The sequence below is a fragment of the Vipera berus genome (genome assembly GCF_964194415.1).
Source record: "Vipera berus genome assembly, chromosome: 1".
In the NCBI taxonomy this organism is placed as follows: domain Eukaryota; kingdom Metazoa; phylum Chordata; class Lepidosauria; order Squamata; family Viperidae; genus Vipera; species Vipera berus.
In genome coordinates, this window is record NC_138202.1 from 185,279,285 (window position 1) to 185,301,381 (window position 22,097).

General features: G+C 40.9%; 1 protein-coding gene across 2 annotated transcripts in view; it reads left to right on the forward strand.

Moving 5' to 3' along the window:
• The first annotated feature begins 474 nt into the window (after positions 1–474).
• RAMP1 (receptor activity modifying protein 1) overlaps positions 475–22,097 on the forward strand; it is a 49,132-nt gene continuing 27,509 nt past the window's right edge. For both annotated transcript variants that reach the window (XR_014027302.1, XM_081334373.1), the window contains exon 1: positions 475–718. Coding sequence is in view for 1 of the 2 variants with exons in the window: in XM_081334373.1 (XP_081190499.1) it covers positions 667–718 (52 nt within the window). In the remaining variant the exon portion in view is untranslated. The remainder of the gene's footprint in view (positions 719–22,097) is intronic.

Here is a 22,097-nt window from a genome sequence, read left to right on the forward strand (position 1 = left end):
CGCCTTTGGCAACCCCGGGAGCGCCTTGGGAGAGCCTCCGCAGCGGAGCCCCGGGCTTGCAGGAGGGCCGCGCTCTGTGCACGCTCAGGAGCCGCCTTCTCCTTTGCGGGGGGGGGAGGAGGGAGAGAAGGCTTTCGTCCAGCGCCGGAGCGAAGGCGGAGCGGCCCGAAGGAGGAGTCACGCTGTGTGGTTGTGTGTTTGTGTGTGTGTGTGTGTGTGTGTGTGGCGCGCCGTGGGGCGTCAGGCCCTTCCCGGCTGGGGCTCCGGTGCCTCCGCCCTGCCGGATCCCGGGGCCGTCGAGCGCGCCCCCCCCAGATGTTGCGCCCGGTGCGGCCGGCCCCCCCTGCACCCCCCACGCTACGCCACTGTTCCTTCGCTCTTCCTCTGCCCTCCCCAAAACGACCCAATCAGAACTCCCTCCCTTTCCACGTGCCCTTTGTGGTAACTAAATATCCTTCTTCGAAGAAGAACGAAGGCTACGGCTCGTGGGCTCGTTTGCTACGGGCTCGTGTGTTGCCACCTCCCTTAGTAGAGGCTTTGTACGACGTTGAATTGGTTGCACTTGGTCCTGCCCATCTTTCTGTGGAATAATTCGTTCGTCAAAGATTCCTGTTGCTTAAAATAAAGTCCCCTGGCGTCGACAGGCTTCATTCCTCTACTGGAGACATGGCTTTGGGAATGGTCTCCCTACTGAAGCACTGCCTGTGGCTTGGTGTTGGTGAGTGCCGCTTCGTGCCAGTGTAGAACAGAGAAGTGGGCAGGTCATCTATACGTTGAAGTGATATAGGCTAAAATTTGAATGGAGGAATTTAGTTGTGTGTGTATGTGTCTATATCTATATCTCTGTGTGTGTTTGTATGTGTGTGTATATATATATATATATATATATATATATATATATATATATATATATATATACACACACACACACACACACACACACACACACAGATATACACACACACAATGTGTGTGTGCATATGCATATACTCTTAATTATTTTGCTGTCTGTGTATTGCTGTATGGCTGTTAATCTGCCAATGATGATAAACTATGTTGGAACAGGTGATGATGATTAAAGGCAGTACAAAACAATTTATCAGATTCCCACAAAATAACTTTTGCTTTGAATCAACAAACTTATTTTTCCAACAATATCAACTTTCAGCTTCAGTGGAATTGTATAATGCCTTCTGCATTTATAAATACAATTTGCACAATTTACTTTTGAGTTTGTATTCTGTTTCTGTTTTATCAGCTTAAGTTTTGCCATGCCACTCAGTCTAACTATGAGATGCTTTGAGGTCAATGAGAATTCAATTCTATCTTTCATTCTACAGATGTGTTGCATTTCAACTCTCTCTTGCATGTTGAAGCATAAAGTGCTGGTGGCCATTCTACTATATTTTCCTCTAAATAATATAGTGAAGAGGATTGGGCCAAAGTTGAATTTCCCATCCTTCTAAGCTAGGGCCTCATAGGCAGAATGAGCAAATGGATACCGACTGTTCCTCTTTGCCGGGAAATCACCCACCACAATGGCACAGCTCTTCCCAAGTGTCAATGTTAGACTAAAGTTGTAATTTCTTATATCCTCGCCCCCCCCCCCTTTTTTTGAGATTAAGAGCAAATTTGCTGTCTACAGGGTGTGTGTGTGTGTGTGTGTGTGTGTGTGTTCAATGCTGACTCCTGGTGACCGCCTGCAGTTTTCCTGACAAGAGTTTGGAAGTGGTTTGCCCTTCCCTGCTTCTTAGGGTTGAGAGAGAATGAGAATGACTGGCCCTAGTCACCCAGCTGGCTTTTGTGCCTAAGACAGGACTGAAAGGATCTCCTGATTGCTATCCTGGTGCCCAGAGTTCCCCAAACATTCTGGCTTTGTGGATGGGGAGGGGGAAGGGGATGGTTCCACATGAGCAGCTGGCAAGCATGCATGGGTGTGCACAGCTCCATTTGCGCAAGTGGTGTCCACACACATCTGCCATTCATACAAATGGAGTGCATGTGCATTCACTCACTTGCTGCAAGTGGGGATGCTTGTGCGCATGCTCACCTGCCGTTTCCATGGCCCATTTGCAAACTAGTGGGCTATGGCCCAGAGGTTGGGGACCCCTGCCTTAACCAACTACAGGTGATCTTCAACTTATGAGTGATCATTTAACCATTCAGAGTTATGATGGGCTTGAAAAAAGTTACAGTGGATAAAGAAAGTCTACACATGTCTGTTAAAATGTCAGAGTTTTGAGATGTAAAAAATCAGACCAAGATAAATCACTTCAGAATTCTTTTCATCTTTAATATATACGTTATACAATTCAATTGAAAAACAAACTTTCATGTCAAGAACAGCTGCTCCTTATGAGCCTTCCTTCACCCTCAGAAAATTTCCTGGAAGGACTGTGCTTGGGGGAGTTATGTCTCAACAGATGTCAAAGTTATTACAGTCTTCCATTTTTCTTACTCAAATGTATGGCTTTGTGTATGTAGGACCAGGGCTTTTTTTCTCATAGAATGCTCAGATCAGCGTTCCGGCACCTTTTTTAAAAAAAATCTTTTGCACAAGCTGTGCTGCTATTGGCTTAAGCCTATTGCAGGCTTTGCTCTTTTATGACTCATGGACTTCAGCTCCCAGAATTCCTGAGTCAGTTATGCTATTGGCTTTTGGAAGCCAATAGGAATTGCTGCTGAGCTTGCCAAAAGACCCGGCAGGCAAATGTTGCACAGGCAAGAAGGCAGGAACTTTGCTCCCCAACTACACCATCTCAACTAGGTAAGTAAGATATTATTTGCAAATAGGATATCCAAGTATGACTCAAGGAAATTTTACCTGCATGGAGGGAGTAGTGGTTTGTTTCATTTTGTTTTACTTTTCAAATTGCTAATGATGATTAGAAAAAGGCAGGAAGTTATTTTTATTAGGAAGAATGCATTTATCCCATGCTAGATCTTTGGGAGCTTAGTACCACCAGCACAGGACATTTGCTTTTCTGAAACTTCATTCAAATTCAATTCCTGATAAGGGCATTTGAAAAAAAAATGTTATTTATTAAATTTATATGCTGACTATCTCACCAGGATGACTCTGAAGTCAAGGAGAGGGTTTGCAAATTCTGTTTGTAGTGATCCACATTTCTGCACACTAAGATAATCTGCCATTGTACAAATACAGAGCCTATCATGCTTTTATATTTATATGGAACAGATAGATTATCTGAAATTTTTGGAATGTGTAAAAAATTTGAACCAGCCCAGAAACTCATTTCCCATTGTTTGTGTATATAGAAAGTAAACCCTGAAATAGATTTGGAAAGAGCAAAGACTTTCATTAAATGGAAATGTTGCTAAGCATAGAACTGTTGAGTTAATTTGCAGCTGTTTCTTCTGTTTTCTTTTTATGCGCTTATGATTTTACATCACATTTTAAAATCAGCCAAATTGAATAGGAATAAGATTGTGACTGAAAGCATACTAATTTTGAAATATAGTAAATATCTTTAACAAGTAATGTTAAATTTAGCTTTAGTGTAATTTGCTTGTTTACTGTAGCTAAAACTGGAAATCATATTTCTAAAGGATTAGTTTGGATCATTGGAAAGAAAAAAGATTTAATATTTATGATTCAAAATATAAATATGTGAGAAACATGTTTTTAAAGACCTTTGCAGCTTGTTCTCATATATACCCTGCCACAAAGGAATAACGAAAATTATGAAATTTAGAATCTACCAAGCTTCCCTCCCCTGGACAGAAGACAATCCATGGGAAATGTGAATCCGTAATCCATAGCTTTAGCAGCAATAATAAATCTAATTATGCTATGTATATTTAAGTTAGCCAAACCCTGGAGCAGTGGTAGCAATCTTCTATCACAATGGCAAGACTTTTAAGATTATATATTAATTAATCATATAAGTTAATCATATAAGTGAAGAAATGAGGAAAACTGTGGTTAAAGAAATTGTTTGATCCAATAATAAAATTTCATTGATAATTGATGAATCAACCACAATAAGCAAAAAACTACCCTCATAGTGTTTGTTCGATGCTGTATTGAAGGTATGGGAATGAATTCACCAGTAAATTTGTTTTTGGACTTGATACAACTTGAAAAAGTAACAGCAGAAGGAGTATTTGATTCCTTACTCCAATGTCTTTACTCTTATGGGATGACAGAAGATTATTTGAAAAAATATTTGATTTCTCTGGCATGCGATGGCACCGCTGTGATGATGTGATGTAAAAGTGGAGTGAAAAAATTGCTGTCAGAACGTTTTCCTTCTATTATAGTTTGGCATTGTGCTAATCACAGACTAGAATTATCAGTAGGTGATGCTGCCAAGGAAACTTCAGGAATAAATAGATTCCAATCATTTATTGATAAACTATATGTCCATGCTTCACCAAAGAATAGCAGAGAGTTGCATTCATGTGTAGAATTACTGGGGACTGAGCTGCTGAAAATTGGAAGAATTTTAAGTACCCGATGGGTGTCATCTAGTTTGCATACAGTTTTGGCTGTATGGAATAATTTTGAATCCCTTGTGTATCATTTTGAACAAGCAATGCATGATCCTACAAGAGATAAAAATGATAAATGCACTTATGATGGCTTGAAAAGAAAAATAACATCTACAGAACTTTTATTGGACCTAGGATTGATGTGTGACGCTCTCCAAGAATTGTCAGATTTAAGTTTGGATCTACAGGACCGCAATATTGACTTATATAAGGCAAATAAGAAAATAAAAATACTGGTACAAGTTTTTGAAGAAAGAAGACAGAACTTTGGGCCCTATTATAAATGTGCTGTTGCTGCTGTAAGTGATCTTCGCTTTCATGGAGTTTTACTTCACAAAAGAGATTAAAAAAAGGATCCTCCCATTGACCCAAGTATATTTTATACAAAATTTAAAGATTCAATTGAAAAAAGATTACTTGATAGCAAAGATCAAGTAATTGGCATATTGGTCTCGCGTACTTGATCAAAAACATTGGCCTGAAGATGTTAATACTCAACTGACATTTAGAGAAGTGAAAATTAGAAACTTATCAATCAGACTGCAACTAAATGAAAGAGAATTGATTTGTGGATTCCGTGAATACATTCTTGAAAAGACATATCCAGAAAAACTGTTGCATTTGATACGGACTCTGAATACCATTCCTATTTCTTCAAGTGAATGTGAACGTGGGTTTTCACAGATGAATCTAATTGCCACCCCAACAAGAGCTTCATTAAAGACTAAGACAATTTCAGCACTTTGTTCATCAAACTTGTTGGACCACCTCTGAGACTTTTCGATCCTTCAAAGTACGTTGATCTGTGGTTACTCAGAGGACGACATTCGGCCATAGATACTAAGAGCAAGGAAAGGAGTCAAGAAGATTTGCCAGACAAGAATTGGACAAAAGTTGGGAATTTTCTATGAACGTTTGCCTTAAATACAATAAATTAAATGTATGTTAAGAATTGAATATATAATTGTTTAATTATATAAATATATAAATAAAATTATATAAATAAAAGATTAACAAGATGAGAGTTCCAGCACCTTTTTGTTTTTTGTTTTTTAGAAAAAAAGCCCTATGTAGGACAGATACTATTTTCTGGTGGAAATATTTCATAGTATTAATTTATTAATTTTAATTTATTAATATTTCTATACCGCCCTTCTCCCGAAGGACTCAGGGCGGTGTACAGGGCAAGAATAAAACACAGAGATTTACAAAAGATAAAAGATAATTAAATACATGCCCAATTAAAAATACAGTAATACATAATTAAAAAAAAACAACCAATAAAAATAGTAAAAAACCCCACCAATCCCCCTCAGGCCAGGCCGGCTTGCTCGAACAAGTATGTTTTCAGATCGCGGCGAAAGGAGCGAAGATCGGGCGCCGTCCGGAGCTCAACCGGTAACTGGTTCCATAGCTCCGGGGCGCCCACAGAGAAGGATCTCCCCCTGGGGGCCACCAGTCGACATTCTCTGACCGGTGGCACCCTGAGGAGGCCCTCTCTGTGGGAACGCACAGGGCGGAGGGAAGTAGACGCCGGCAGCAGGTGTTCCCTAAGGTACTCCGGACCCCTGCCATGAAGGGCTTTAAACACCATTACTAGCATCTTGAATCTCACCCGGAAGACAACTGGTAACCAATGCAGCTCACGGAGCAGAGGTGTGACATGGGAGTATCGGGAGACTCCCAACACAACTCTCGCGGCTGCATTCTGTACCAGTTGGAGCCTCCGGGTGGTCCTCAAGGGAAGCCCCATGTAGAGAGCGTTGCAGTAGTCTAGACGAGAGGTCACGAGCGCGTGAGTGACCGTGCATAAATCATCCCGGCTTAGATAGGGCCGCAACTGGCGCACCAGGCGAACCTGGGCGAAAGCCCCCCTAGTCACAGCCACCATGTGATCTTCCAAGGTGAGCCGTGAATCTAGGAGGACTCCCAAGTTGCGAGCCCTATCCACGGGGGGTAATAATTCACCCCCCATAGAAAGAGATGGAATATCCGAATAGACCCAGGATGAAGGTATGCAAAGCCACTCGGTCTTGTCGGGGTTGAATTGAAGTCTGTTCCTCCCCATCCAGACCCGAACCGCCTCCAGGCAATGGGACATCACGTTGAGGGCATCACTGGGGTGGTTTGGGGTCGAAAGAAAAAGCTGGGTATCATCAGCATACTGATGATACCCAACTCCAAAGCCACGAATGATCTCACCCAGCGGTTTCATGTAGATGTTGAACAGGAGAGGCGAGAGGACCGACCTCTGAGGAACTCCACAAACGAGAGACCTCGCGGTCGACCTCTGCCCTCCTGTCAACACCGACTGCGAACGTCCCTGGAGATAGGAGGAGAACCACTGTAAGACCGTGCCTCCCACTCCCAATCCCCTGAGACGCCGCAGCAGGATACCATGGTCGATGGTATCGAAAGCCGCTGAGAGGTCTAATAGGACTAGAACAGAGGAATGACCCCTGTCCCGAGCCCTCCAGAGATCATTCACCAGCGCGACCAATGCCGTCTCCGTGCTGTGCCCGGGCCTGAAACCTGATTGGTACGGGTCTAGATAATCCGCTTCATCCAGGACCAAAGGGAGCTGATGCGCCACCACACTCTCAACAACCTTCGCAAGAAAGCGAAGGTTGGAGACCGGACGAAAGTTGTTCAATACAGCTGGGTCCAAGGCAGGCTTCTTGAGGAGAGGCCTCACCACCGCCTCTTTCAAGGCGGCAGGGAAGCTACCCTCACTCAAAGAAGCTGATATAACTGCTTGGAACCAGCTGCGTGTCCTCTCCCGGGCTGCATAAACCAGCCAGGAAGGGCACGGGTCCAATAAACATGTGGTGGAGCTCAGTCTCCCCATAATCCTGTCCACTTCCTCCGGAGTCACAGAATCAAACTCCTCCCAGGTGATATCGACAAGACTGCCCGTGTCCTGATCGCCAGAGTCTGCCCAGTCAGAGTCCAGACCGGTCCGAATCCGAGCGATTTTGTCCGACAGATAATTGTTAAACTCCTCGGCACGACCCTGCAAGGGTTCCTCCCTCACCTCTTGATTAAGGAGGGAGCGAGTCACCCTAAACAGGGCGGCCGGGCGATTATCTGCGGACGCGACAAGGGTAGCGAAGTGATTAGACCTCACCACCCTTATCGCAGCGAGATAAGACCTAATGTAGGTTCTTATTCACAATCGGTCGGATTCGGATCGGCTGGACCTCCAACCGCTCTCTAGGCCCCGTCTCCAACGCTTCATCTCCCGGAGCTCCGTGGAGAACCATGGAGCTCGACGGGATCTGCATCAGGTCAGGGGCCGCAAGGGTACAACTCGGTCAAGAGCCTCAGTGGCTGCCCTTTCCCAGGCTTCCACTAAGGCATCTGCCGAGCTGTGAGTGGGGGAGGCAGGTGGGGACCCCAGCGCTGCCTGGAATCTCTCGGGATCCATTAAGCATCTGGGGCGGTACCATCTAACTGGTTCCACACACCCACGGCGGGGGGTAGCAAAGCGGAAGACCAGCCGCAGGAGATGATGATCGGTCCATGACAGGGGCATAATAATTGGAGAGCCCCCACCAAGATCATCTAACCACCGACCAGATAAGAAAACTAGGTCAAGGGTGTGGCCTCCCTCATGAGTCGGTCCTGAAATTACTTGCGTCAGGTCCATGGCCGTCATGGAAGCCATGAACTCCCGAGCCAACTCAGATGATCCTCCCAGAGATGGTAGATTGAAGTCCCCCAAAACTATAAGTTTCGGGAACTCAACCACCAGCCCAGAGAGGACATCGAGAAGCTCAGGCAGGGCTGCTGCTGCGTGACTAGGCGAAAGGTACACCAGCAGCAAGCCCAACTGCGCACCAGGGCTGCATCTCAAAAAGAGAGACTCACAACCGACTATCTGCGGAACGGTGGCCTCCCGCGGACCTAAGGTCTCCCTCATAACAACAGCCACTCCCCCACCCCTACCCTGAGCCCGAGGCCGGTGTAGCATCCGGAAACCTGGTGGGCAAAGATCAGCCAGAGGAATATCGCCCTCTGGGCCCAACCAAGTCTCCGTGATGCAAGCCAGGTCCGCCTGCTCACACTCGACCAAGTCACGGACGAGAGGAGCTTTATTGACGACAGACCTGGCACTAATCCCAGCACTAGATCCCAGAATGGATTTTGGATCCTAAAATGGGTCCCATATTGGCAGAAAAAGTAAACATTCATAAAATCATAATCCTATAATCAAGCAAATCAAAATTATCCAAATCAAAATATAAAAACTCATGTAAAAAGATAAAGCCATGTGTGAAAAGCTAAGTACACCATATGATTAAATAGCTTGTTTTAGCAGCAGTAAAATGAAATAATCATTTTCTGTATTCCTTTATCAGTCTCTCACATTGTTGTGGAGGAATTTTGGCCCATTCTTCTTTACAATATTGCTTCAGTTCATTGAGTTTGTGGGCATTTGTTCATGCTGTTCTCTTGAAGTCCCATCACAGCACAGCATTCAGTTAAGATGACGTCTGTACTTTGACTTTGCAATCCCTTGATTCTTTTCTTTTTCATCCATTCTGTTTTAGATTTGCTAGTGTGTGTGGGGATCATTGTCCTGCTGCATGATCCAATGTTGGTTAAGCTTTAGCGGTCAGACAGGTGGCCTCATATTTGTCTCTAGAATACTTTGGTATTCAGAGGAGTTCTTGGTTGATTCAATGACTGCAAGGTGCCCAACCTTGTTATGCAAGGTGCATAACAAGTACAAATCATCACCCACTCCATCATTGTGCTCAAAGTTGGTGTGAGATGTTTGTGCTGATACATTGTGCTTGGTTTTTGCTAAACATAGCACTGTGCATTATGGCCAGACATCTCCACCTTCGTCTTGTCTATCCAAAGGACAGTGTTCCAGAAGTTTTCATTTGTTCAGCTGCAACTTTGCAGACCTGATCTGTGCTGCCATGTTCTTTTTACAAAGAGGCTTTTTCCTGGCAACCCTTCCAAAAAAACCCACAAAAACATAGTTTAGGTTTTTTTTTTCTAATTGTACTGCCATGACATTTAACTTTTAACATGCTAACTGAGGCTTGTAGAGTCTGAGATGTAACTTTTGCAATTTCTCTGAGCATTGCACGATCTCACCTTGGGGTAAATTTGTTAGGACGTCCAGTCCTGAGAAAATTGGCAACTGTCTTGAATGTTTTCTACTTGTGAATAATCTTCCTCACTGTAGAATGATGGACTTCAAATTGTTTGAAAATGGCCTTACAAGCCTTCTCAGATTGATGGGCAGCAACAACATCATTGCTGATGTCTTTCCTCTTTGACATTGTGTTAACATACATCTCAGTGCTGGAGACCATCAAGTACCTAAAACTTTACCTTTTATATAAATAGTCACATTTGCTGATCAGTTGATCAAGGGTACCTGATTAAACAGGACCTGGCTGTTACTTAGCTTCTTCATACTTATGGAAGTAATAAGGTTTTAGCTTTTCACACATGGCTTCTCCATTTTGGGTTTCTTTTTGTAAAATAAATGATGACACGGTGTAATATGTCATGTATTGTTGTTCACCTGAGGTTGTATTTACCTACTCTTAAGAGCTGCTAAGGACCAGATGATTTTTATTATATTTTATTATACATAAAACCATAGAACTCAAATGGAGTGTACATTCGTTTTCACATGACTGCATGTGTTTGTATTCTTTGACTGTGTCAGGCTACCCACAGCTTAAACCTCTAAATAGAAACGATTCTTGTCTCCAATTGTTGAGAAAGGTATAATTTTATTAGACATCAGGTGAATTGCAGTATGGCATAGCCAAAACTGAGAACTGCATGCCCAAATCCCTCAGTTCTACTTTCCTCCCTTTAACTGTCCCTCGTAGCCCACCCCACTGCAACTAATCAAGTCCATGCAAGATGTTTTCATAATGGTCAGTCCAGGCTCACCTTGGTATGCTGCTTCCTCCTTCTTCCAGCTGGATGACCTTGGGGCAGTGTCTTGAGGAGGTGCAGTTTCTTCTTTTGATTCACTAAGCATCCCTCTTCATCCCCTCTTCCCACAGTTCATGGCAGTCTGTCACTACATAACAGTGAAGCACAGCAAACATAAGGTGACAGCTGACATTCTGCCTCCCTTGAAATAAGACTTTAGGTCTGGAAATGAAAAGCGAAGGAGAAAGATTGTGTGGTTTATCAGGATACTGGGCATGGAAATTACATAAAAACTTTGGTGCTTGCACATATTAGGCAGCCACCCATTCAGCTTCAGAGGAGGGGAAATACTTCCATGAGATAAGATATTGGAGTGCGCCCCTAGTGGAAATGCAAATTGGAAATGACTTGTACTTAGAAATGTTGCTCGCCTTCAATGAGATTGGGAAGAGGTGTGGCTTCTGCAGGTGGTCATAAGGGGGAGGTTTGGGCTGGTTTAAGAAAGACTGCAGTGGAAAACAGGATGTATCTTCCTAAGTTTCTTTGGTAACTTGTTCAACAGTCACTAGGTTAATAATTCTTACAATGGGAAAAGGGCCTACAAATTTGGATCCAAGCTTATTTGAAGGCTGCCTAGACTTTAGATCAGCAGCTCCCAACCTTTTCTATACCCCACACCCCTAGAATGCTTCTGATATATTCTCGCATCCCTTACAAAAGTTCAAATAATTAATTATGCATATACAGTATAATTTTGAAACTTCTAAACTCAAGATTTTGCACGCCCTGGAATGTTGTCTCACACCCCCAGGTTGTCTCACACCCCTGCTTTAGATACTTGGTGGATAAATAAACTTTATTCCCTACATCGAACTTCTCCGGGCCCTGTTTTTTCAGCATATTTCTTACACGCTTCTCTAGCCTCATCCAGTGCCTGGCAAATTACTGTCCAAGTAGTTTGCAATTGCTTCAGCCATTCTGTCAAAAAGTCTCTGCCAGTTGCAACTTGGAAAGGGGTAAAGCTAGTGCTGCTATGTACTGCATTGTTACACCATAGCAGTTTAGCACAATTATCTTGTTGATAATTGACATAAGATCTTAGGTACTGTTCTGATACACTGTTGGTACATTCACAGGTGCTGTTAGTCTGAGAATGATGCGAGGAGCTAAGTCCTTGGGTGGTCTCTAGTAATTTCAAAAACTCTTGCCAGAATTGGAAGGTGAATTGCACCCCTTGGTCAAAGATAATCCGCTTGGGAGTCCCATGCAAATGATAAATGTAGTAGAAACAGTTTTGTCATGGTTCGTGCAGAGGGGATTTTTGGGTATGCCACAAAATGCATGTTTTGAAAAGAGATTGGTTATAACCCAGACTAGAATGTTACCAGAACACTCAGGCAATTCAAAAATAAAATACATAGAAATTTCTTTCCAGGGTGCTGAGAGGTTAGTAACTTGCTACAAGTTGGACTGTGCTTAGTGCTGGGCTCTGGTGGTAACTAGTGCTGCTATTTTATTGGAAAGAATCATGGCATCTACTACCTCCTCCTTGGCAGTATTATACTGGGGCATTCTGTACAAGGCATCTGCTAAGATTTTTTTTCCTCCAGGCAAATACTTTAATGATTAAATTATTGCTCCCACCTCACTTGTTTAGGGGACAGCTTTCGGGGGAGGGGGTACTCTGCTTCTAGGTTTTTATGATCAGTCCAAACCTCGAAAGGTTCCTTGCCTCCTTCTAGGAAGTGACACCATATGAGTAGCGCCCCTCTGACCACATAAGCCTCCTTCTCTTAAGCCATCAATCTTTGTTCCACTCTGGACAGTTTTTGGGATAATGTAAGTACCCCTGGAGATATTCTAGGAGCATGTCTTGTGGCCAGTCTGGGAGCCTGCTAGCCAACCCCCAGAATTCTTGCACATAGACTGTGATCAATCAACTGCATTGCTGATTACCTTGATCCTGTTTTTTGCCATCCAGTCTGCCAGAGGGTCCTTAAATGGTTGTCTTAGGGCAATCATAAAGTAGTCAAAATCATGCAGCTCTTCGGTGATAGCATCATGGAGAGAAACTACCCAGTTGGTTGCCTCTCCCTCCAGAGCTAAGGTGATGTAGCTCACCCTGGCTTCATCATCTGGGAAGTTTGGCTCATGCTGCACCATGAAGTTCCATGCTTGGGTAAGGAAGTACCCAAACTGCCTCTCCATTGAATTTCACTTTCAACTCTGGTATCCAATAATCATCTTGCCCTGTTGGTCCCATGGGAATCAGGGTACTATGGTGGTGGGTAGGATTGCTGGTGCTGGTGCCAGTCCAGGTGTGGGAGTGGGTGGCTCCAGGGGAAAATGGGTCAAGAGTTCTCCAAGCTCCAGGAGTTCGAGCCTCTGGTCAATGTTTGCGTTGTGAGTCTCCTTCTGGTCTTGTCACAGATCATGCCATTCCCCTTGGTGGTGTGGTCTGGTTCCGGATCCTCTGGTGACCTCCCCTGTCGGTAGCTCCTCTGGCTTCCTGATGCCAAGAGACCACCTAGGGCGATGCCTTGCCATTGGAGACTCCCTCCATCTCTCAAGCGACAGGGGCAGTGGTGTCTGTTTCCACATTATTATGTTAGGGAGGTGCCATCCTTGGTTTATAATAGTTTGCACAGCAATTGTTTGAAGTTATGATAGATCTCCACAAGGGTTCTTAACACTTGGTTCTGATGGTTCCTCCCCCATAGTGATGTGACTGTATTTTGGGCAGTCAGTAGCTGGCCTGCCTTTACAGCTGTTTGCAACATTCCACAGTTACGCTACTGCATTTTATGATATTTTTACTAAAAAGCAGTGTCAAAACCCATTCCTATTTCATTTCATTTCATTTCTATTTCTTTCCTGGGTTTTTGTTTATTGGGTCTGTATCCTGTTTCCTGCGTTATCTCTCTGAACTCTATCTTTTAAATTGTCAGTTAAGAACAAAGGAGGAAATAAGGAATGTAACCTCAGTAACTGGTTTATGTCTACACTCTCAGAGAAAGGGGTGAAGAAGCCGCTAACCCTCGCTGCATGAGCTGGAGACGGGCCAATGTTATCTCCCTGGTTCCCACACCAGACGTAACACTTGGGGATTGGCTATCCCACATCGGGCAGTCAATCTGTGGGGTGGGGTCTTGCTTGGGGATACTATAATCTATTGCTCTGCATGGGAAATCTCAGATCCTTCTCTATTATGCCTGCTATCACCTACTCTTAATAAAAGTTCCTGTTTGGAAGAAATTGTTTCCAAGAGTTCTGCTTTCTTAAGATGTGGGTTTGACCTGGATCCTGACAAGCAGCATTTATTCCAATTTTCAGCAAAATCAGCCCATAACAAACACAAGCATTCACTTAATGTGGCATTTGCTTAACTACCATCTCAGAAAAAGGCAATAACATTGGTTCTGTGCTGAGCCATTTTATGACTATCATGACTTATGCCTGTAATGGGTATCATGGTCATAAGTCAAGGACTATATGTAGATATGTAGATAGTCTGGTATTTAGAGAGGCTGGATGAAACATACAGAACAGACCAAAACAACAGAGAAAGTAAATTTAAAAAAAAAACAAATGGAAAAAGCAAGGTGGCATCAAGCAACTAAGTTGAAATTCTGCTCCATCAGAGCAGGATTCAATCAATTATTATCTGCTATTGAAAACACACTGTTTCTAGGTAAGTGGTAAACATTAGAGATACAGTTAACAGGCAATTCACATCAAGTCAGATCTAGCTCTAGGTATCAGACATTTGTGGAATAAATCACAGAAATGATATCCATTTAGTGGTATAACTACAGCCAAGATTCAAGCACAGTTCTTAAAAATGAATGTTGGCTGTCACCTGCAGGGCTGGCAACATCTACTGAAATGTTTGCATAGAGTATTATGGTGGAAGTGAGTGTGGCAGACATCCTCAGATGACAGCAAAAAGAGAAATCTCAAGATATTTTTCACGAGTGGCCATCTCGATTTTTGCAATCCAGATTTGATTGTATGACTGCTCTACTTCTGAGCTCTGAATTACCATTGTTGCTATTCTTATCTAGAATTAGCTTAAGCAGAAGAAAAAATCCTGATATTTTCACTAATGAAGAATTATTTTGACTTTGCTGCTATTATTTTGTTAAAGACCTCCCTCCAAAATTTGTTATTTTTTTTATTCTACTGAATAAAAGTTTCTTTTTGATTAAAAGCACCTTGTAAAGAAACTATGTATTATATATGAGATTCTTATAGAGGTTACATACCACCTCTGTAAAACCTTAGATTAACACAAGATAATTGAAGTCAGTAGGAATGTCCCCACATTTTCAAATTGTTTCTGTATTGTCTCACCCAATTGCTTTTCTAAATCTCACTTCCAAATCTGTTTAAAGCCTAGCTATCTCTGTTTCAACAAGGATTATTACCAATGTAACAGTATTACATTGATATATTTTGATTGTAGGAAAAAAAGAAAGCATTAATTTCTCAAAATTGGACACTTCACAAGTAAAATTTACTCATCTAGCTTGGTTGCTGGTGACTTCATCTTGTGAATTTTGTTTTCTTGGCAGTAGTATAAATGTGGTTTGTCACTGCCTTTTTATGGGATTTTTTCAACTTACCAGTGCAACCTACAGACCTGGTATTTTCTGATTATCTTCCATTTAAATACTTTTTTCTTTTATAGATTGGGTAAAGTCAGCTAGGGCTATGCATTTGCTACATACAAATTTAAAATAAAGATCTTTAGATATCAAATGTGGCTATATAATGGCCCTACTTAGACTATCATAAAGGAGCAGATGCTGTCTGCTAAAATTGTTACATTGCTTCCCTTTCTTCATAAAACACTGCTGGAGAGAAAAGTAGAATCATGTGAGTTTTCATAGTCTTCCCAGTCAAAGACCCTGAAGAAATTGACCACAACAAATGGTAAAACATGGTAAAAAGGATACTAAAGTCACTGTAATATTAAAATACAAAATTTAATTCAGTTAAGAGATGAAAACATCAGTTGCTTTTAGGAAGTATCCCCTGATTAAAAGTACTTTCTTACATAAATCCCAGCATACAACAAAACCCCACACATTCCATTGATGTGCTGGAAGACTGGAGAAGAGCAAACCCATACCCAATACAGCAGAGGTCCTCAACCTTTTGGGCACCAGGCACTAGTTCTGTGGAGAAAGGTTTTTCCACGGACCAGAAAGTGCTTGGTTTTGTGTGCTGCCTGCATCCCACGAATGGGGATTTACTTGTTTGTGCGGAACGGTTGCTGGACCGTCCATGGACTGGGGGTTGGGGACCCTTGCAATACAGTATTCAAAAAGAACAGGAAAGAGCTAGGAAGCTGTATACCCATTGATAGCTGTACTTGAGTTTATTTCTTTAAGTATATTTACTCTTTACACTTTATTGTATCTGCTAGCAATAGTAAAAAAAAATGCTGTTGTTACTAAGAACCACCCTGTGTTTGTCAGGAACAAGTCATTTCAATTTAACTCATATATTTTTATGGCAGTTTAATAGAACAAGGAAATGTTGTGTAATGTCCCTTACTTCAATAAAGTACTGTATATAACAAAATATTTCATGATATCTTGTAAACAAGCTGTATGAATATACTGTAGGCTAGAGAGCTTTAACTGCTTTAACTGCTTCAACCTCACATTGCAATATCTCTCGGGGGGAAAACTTCCCTGTCCTGGTTACCACAATATTAAGAGTTCAAAGTCAGAGGTAATCAGACTGATCATCCCCTTCAAGCCAAGTTGAATACTCAAGTAGCTGAGGACCTGGGGTGCTCCCTAAAAGCAGCATTAGAGGGAGATGGGTGGTTCCAAGCACAATGCAGGATGGTCTAGCTTTGGTGGGAGCCAAATTATACGTTCCAGAAGGCCAAAGGATAATGGTGTTGGAAAAAAGCCTTGACTCTGAGGTGGCAGGACACTTTGGCTTTGTTAAAACACTGCACTTAGTTAAGCAGAAGTTTTGGTGGCTGCCACTAAAGAAGGACATAGAGAGCTACAGTGAGGGGAAAAATATTTGACCTCCTGCTGATTTTGTACGTTTGCCCACTGACAAAGAAATTATCAATCTATAATTTTAGTGGTAGGTTTATTTTAACAATGAGAGACAGAATAACAAAAAAAATGAGAAAAACTGGGAAGGGCTGAGGGGCTGGAAGGATGCAGGGAGAGGGCTGTGGTAGTCGGACTGCCTCTAGTTTGCTGGGCCTTGGGTCAGGATGCTTAGCTGCCCCCTCGAGCTGGGCTGCCTGGATTGGAGTAAGGGTCTAGGCAATTACTGAATATACTGTGACCCACCAGTTTGCTGTCTCCAACAGACTCCCTTGTCTGCTGTTCAGCCGCTGGTTCGCTGCTCTCAGTTTCCTTTTTTCCAGCATTGGGCTGCTTAGTTGGGCTCCTAAGCTGGATCTATCATTGTTGCCGGCTGCCTCCGACTCCACATGTAGCCATCCATTCGCTATGCTGCTGTTTTGCTGCTTTTTTCCTTCTTAACCTAGTTTCTTCTTTTCATTTGCCCTTTCTATCTTCCTTATCTAACTTTCTACTCCTTTTTCCTCTCTTTTTCCCCTCTCCTTGTACCTTCCTACTTAGTTTAGTAATTTCTCTCCCCATGATCTGACACTGCTTCCTACACTGCTTAGTACCTCCAGCACAATAATAGATGGAAACTGAAAGGCATACTAGAAGCAAAAGTAAAAATGGCTGCTGATTCTCAGTTGTCAGAGTGATGACATCCATTGTCACAGCATTGACATCCCCCCCCAACAGAGGTGTAATCCTGCAATTTAAACGGAAGCATAGGTTAAAGGTTGCCCCTTGGTTTGTTGAGGTGTTTGTCATAGAATTTACTGATGAGCTTATTAGCTTTCACATCATTGGATTTCACCCATGTGGCGTCTGATAATGCATATCCCTTCTACTGAACTAAATATTGAAATTTCCCTTTAAAAATCCTAGAATCAAGAATACATTTTGCTTCATAATGTGTTTGTCCAGCTATCAGTAGGGGAAGGTGCCTTCTTGGGAGGAGGTCATAAAGTAGAACCCCTGAATGGTTTTAATAAACTGCAGTGAAATACAGGGTGAATCTTCCCTAAAAGTCGTGGGAGTTTCAACTCCACCGTAACTGGATTTATGATTCTGACAATAGAGAAGGGACCTAGGTATTTTGGTCCCAACTTCTTACTTAAGTCTTAGATATTTTGTTGATAAATAAACCTTTCCCCCAACCTGGAAAGATCTCTGGGGAGACTGCTTTTTATCAGCTTGCTTTTTATCTGTTTCTGAGGTGTTTTTTCAGCGCTGTTTTTGTTTTGTCCCAAACCTCCCCCCATTTTGACATCCATTGGTCAAGAGTCTGGGAGGTAGAGGGTCCTTGAGGATACTCAGGTATTGGGTTGAATTCTTTTCCTGTGGCAATCTTTTTTTTTATTGAAAAGTTTTACAGTACATTTTTAATACAAATCCCCTCCCCTCCCCCTCCCCTCTCCCCAAACCTCCCCAACTCTCCCCTCCCCTCCCCTCTCCCCTCCCCGACTTCCCAGAGCTAAATACAGGGTGTAAAAATACTAACAAACATAATCTAAAATATGCAAACAACAAGATATTAAATTCTATCACACTTTAACTCTTAATAAAATGACTACAAGCTAATTGTACATCATATAAATCCGTTACTTATACAAATGCTAAGTGAAACTTTTTAGTCCCATATTTATTCTGAATATAATCTATCCATCTCTTGCACTCCACAGTATATCTCTGTTGCGATTGATCTTTCAAATACTCTGAAATCTTTGCCATCTCCGCCAAGTTAGAAACTTTTAAAGTCCATTCTTCTATAGTCAGCAGTTCTTCCTTCTTCCAATATTGCGCTACTAAACGTCTCGCTGCCGTAATTAAATTCAACATCAATTTAATATCTACAACGGTGGTATCTGTGATAATACCCAATAAAAACAATTGCGGAGAAAACTTTATCCTTTTATTGAATATCTTTTGCATATTCCACCAGATTTTAATCCAAAAAGCTTTAACCTTTTTACAAGTCCACCATATATGAAAATACGTTGCATCCTCACAACCACACCTCCAACATTTGGGCTGGCAATTCGGATACATACTTGCTAATTTTTTAGGATCTAAATGCCATCTATAAAACATTTTATAAAAATTCTCTCTTTAAATTTTGGGCCTGTGTGAATTTCACATTTCTAACCCAGATCTTTTCCCAAGTATCCATTGTTATAACTTCTTGAAAATTTTGAGCCCACTTTATCATGCAGTCTTTAACGAGTTCCGTTTCTGAATCAATTTCTATCAATTCATTATATATCCTCTTTATATGTGCTTGTCCTTGATCTCTAATTTGCTTTACCAAGTTTTCATCAGTCATCGAAAAACCAGTTTTCTGGTCCTCTTTCCACCTAGCCTGTAATTGCCCATACTGAAACCAGGTTTGTACAATCTTTTCTTCTTTTAAAATGTTATATGACTTTAATTGCCATACATTCCTTTTCAAACTTAAAATTTCCTTATATGTAGTCACATCATGTTTAAATCCCAAATTTATATTTTCTATTGCATGTTTAGGTATTCTCCAGATTGGTATCTTATAATTTAACTTATGTCTATATTTTTTCCAAACTCGCAACAGAGCATACCTTAAGATATGTATCTTAAACACATTATCCACCTTCTTATCATACAATAAATATGCATGCCATCCAAATAACAAATCATGACCCTCAAGATTTAATAATCTCGCTTGTGTTAAATTAAACCAGTCACTTATCGCTGACAATGCAGCAGCTTCATAGTATAATTTGAAATTAGGCATTTTAAGACCACCTCTTTCACGCGTATCTTGCATTATCTTAAATTTAACTCGTGGCTTTTTCCCTGCCCAAACAAATTTATTAACTCCTTTTTGCCATTCCTCCAAATTTGAATCCTTTTTAAGTATAGGTATCATTTGAAATAAAAATAAAAATTTTGGCAAAACATTCATTTTCACTGCTGCAATTCTTCCCAATAAGGATAATTGTAATTTTTTCCAACTATCCAATTCTTTTTGTACTTTTCCCCATAACTTTTCATAATTATTTTTATATAACTTCACATTTGAGGGTGACAAATATATCCCCAAATATTTAACCCTTTTAACTATTTCAAATCCCGTTAACTCTTCTAAGACAGCCTTTTGTGATACTGTCATATTTTTAGACAACATTTTAGTTTTTTGTATATTGATCTTAAATCCAGAAACTTTCCCATATTGCGTTATTATCTCCATCAATTCTACAACTGAATAATCAGGCTGAGTCACTGTAACAACCAGATCATCTGCAAACGCCCTCAATCTATAATCCTGGTCTCTAATTTGAATTCCCTTGATTTTATCCGAATCACGTATTTTAATCAGTAATATTTCCAATGTTAAAACAAATAATAGAGGTGACAACGGGCACCCCTGCCTTGTACCTTTTTCAATATTACATAATTCAGTCAGACTATTATTAACTATTATGCGGGCTGTTTGCTTTTGGTATATTGCCCTGATTGGTTGTAAAAATTTATCCCCAAATTCCATTTTCTTTAATACTTTCATCAGAAATTGCCAATCCAATTGATCAAAGGCTTTTTCAGCATCCAAAAAGATCAGCGCTGCAGGGATCTGATTGTTTCTTTCCAAAAATTCCAACAAATCCACAATATGTCTCACATTGTTCTTCATTTATCTACCACTTATAAACCCAGTTTGATCAGCATGAATTACTTGTTGTATTACCCTCATTAATGTGTTAGCTAAAATTTTGGCAAATATCTTGTAGTCCGTATTCAAAAGTGATATTGGCCTATAATTTTTTGCTTGGGTGACATCCTGATCTTCCTTCGGGATCAAAGAAATAAAAGCAGTTTTCCAAGACGGAGGTACCCCTCCTCCCATTTGAATTGTCCTAAACAATTCTCTTAAAGGTTCCACCATTTCTGACTGTAAATTTTTATAATACACAGCAGTCAATCCGTCAGTACCCGGCGCTTTACCCACTTTTAATTGTTTGATTGCTAAAAAAATTTCTTCATCAGTTATCAATTGATTCATCCCTTCCTTTTGTTCTTGCGTAAGAACAGGAATATTAGCTTTTGCCAAATAAACATCTATATCTTCATCTCTAATCTTATCTACAGCTTAGAATAAAAATCAACAAAAGTCTTTTTAATAAGACTCTGCTGGTACACTACTTTACCCTTATGTTCTATTCTATCTATATTAGAAGCCCTTTGCTTCTTCCTTAACAAATAAGCTAACCATCTACCTGGTTTATTAGCATTACAAAAAGTATTATGTCTAGCATATCGTAAATTAGTTGCCTCTTGATCTGCCATTAACTTATCAAACTTAATAAAATTAAGTTTTTGATAAAAAAATTTATCAAAATCAATAAAGTAATTACCTCTTTAATCTTCCCATCAGATGTCTTCAAAATTAAAGCCTTTTCTTTTTCCTTAATTTCATCCTCTAATTCTTTCCTCCTAAATTCCAATTTACGTCTATATTTATTGTTCAAATATATTAATACACCTCTCATATAAGCTTTACTAGCATCCCAAACCATCTCAATAGAAGTACCTTTATGCATATTAATTTTAAAAAATTCCTTCATCTGTTTTTTACACTCTTCCACATTTTCCTGATATCTAAACAAATTTTCATTTAAGCGCCAGGACCGTCTATCCCTATTATCTTTTTCTATCTCTAACCATACTGGACTATGATCAGATATAGTTCTTGGACAAATCTTGATCTTCTTAATCCTAGAAAAAAAATCATTAGTAATGAATACAATCCTAGAAAAAGATTGATGCCTGTCGGAGAAAAAAGTATAGTCCTTTTCTTGCAAATTCCTTTCTCTCCAAATGTCTCGCAATTCCAAGTCGTCCTTCATCTCAAAAAAAGATTTAGGCAGTTTAGCATGACTTGGGGTACTTTAAAAAAAAAACCTTGTCCATTTGTACATCCAAAACGCCGTTCCAGTCTCCCATCAAAATACAGGATTTATAATCCCACTGAATAATCTTGCTGTGTAATAAACTGTAAAAATCTCATTGTTGATTAGGAGCATATAGTCCAACCAAAAGCGTTTTCTTGCCTTCTATTAACAGTTCAATTATAACATATCTTCCTTGTTTATCTGCTTCAATTAAAGCCGCTGTCAAAGTATTCTTAACATAAATAACCACTCCATTTTTCTTATCAGTTGCAGAAGCAATAAACTGTGTTCCCAACCTTGAGTTTAACAAATACTTTTGATCCGTGGCTCTAATATGTGTTTCTTGTAGACAAATAACATCATTCTTAAATTGCTTTAAGTATTGAAATACTTTCTTTCTCTTCTGTGGTGAATTTAAACCATTCACATTCCAGGTTAGAAACTTTGTCGCCATCTTTCACGACCTGAAGCTTTTGGAGCGCTTCTTCCAAAATCACCTGCACTCTCTTAGGTCGCGCTCCTCCCACTGCTTCACTGTAAGTAGGTTTTGGAGGTGCCATCATAACTCTCTGTTGTTCTTGTTCTTGCTCTTGTCTCATTCGTCTAGCAGCAGCACGTGTCATTCTCTGGTCTCTAACCTCCT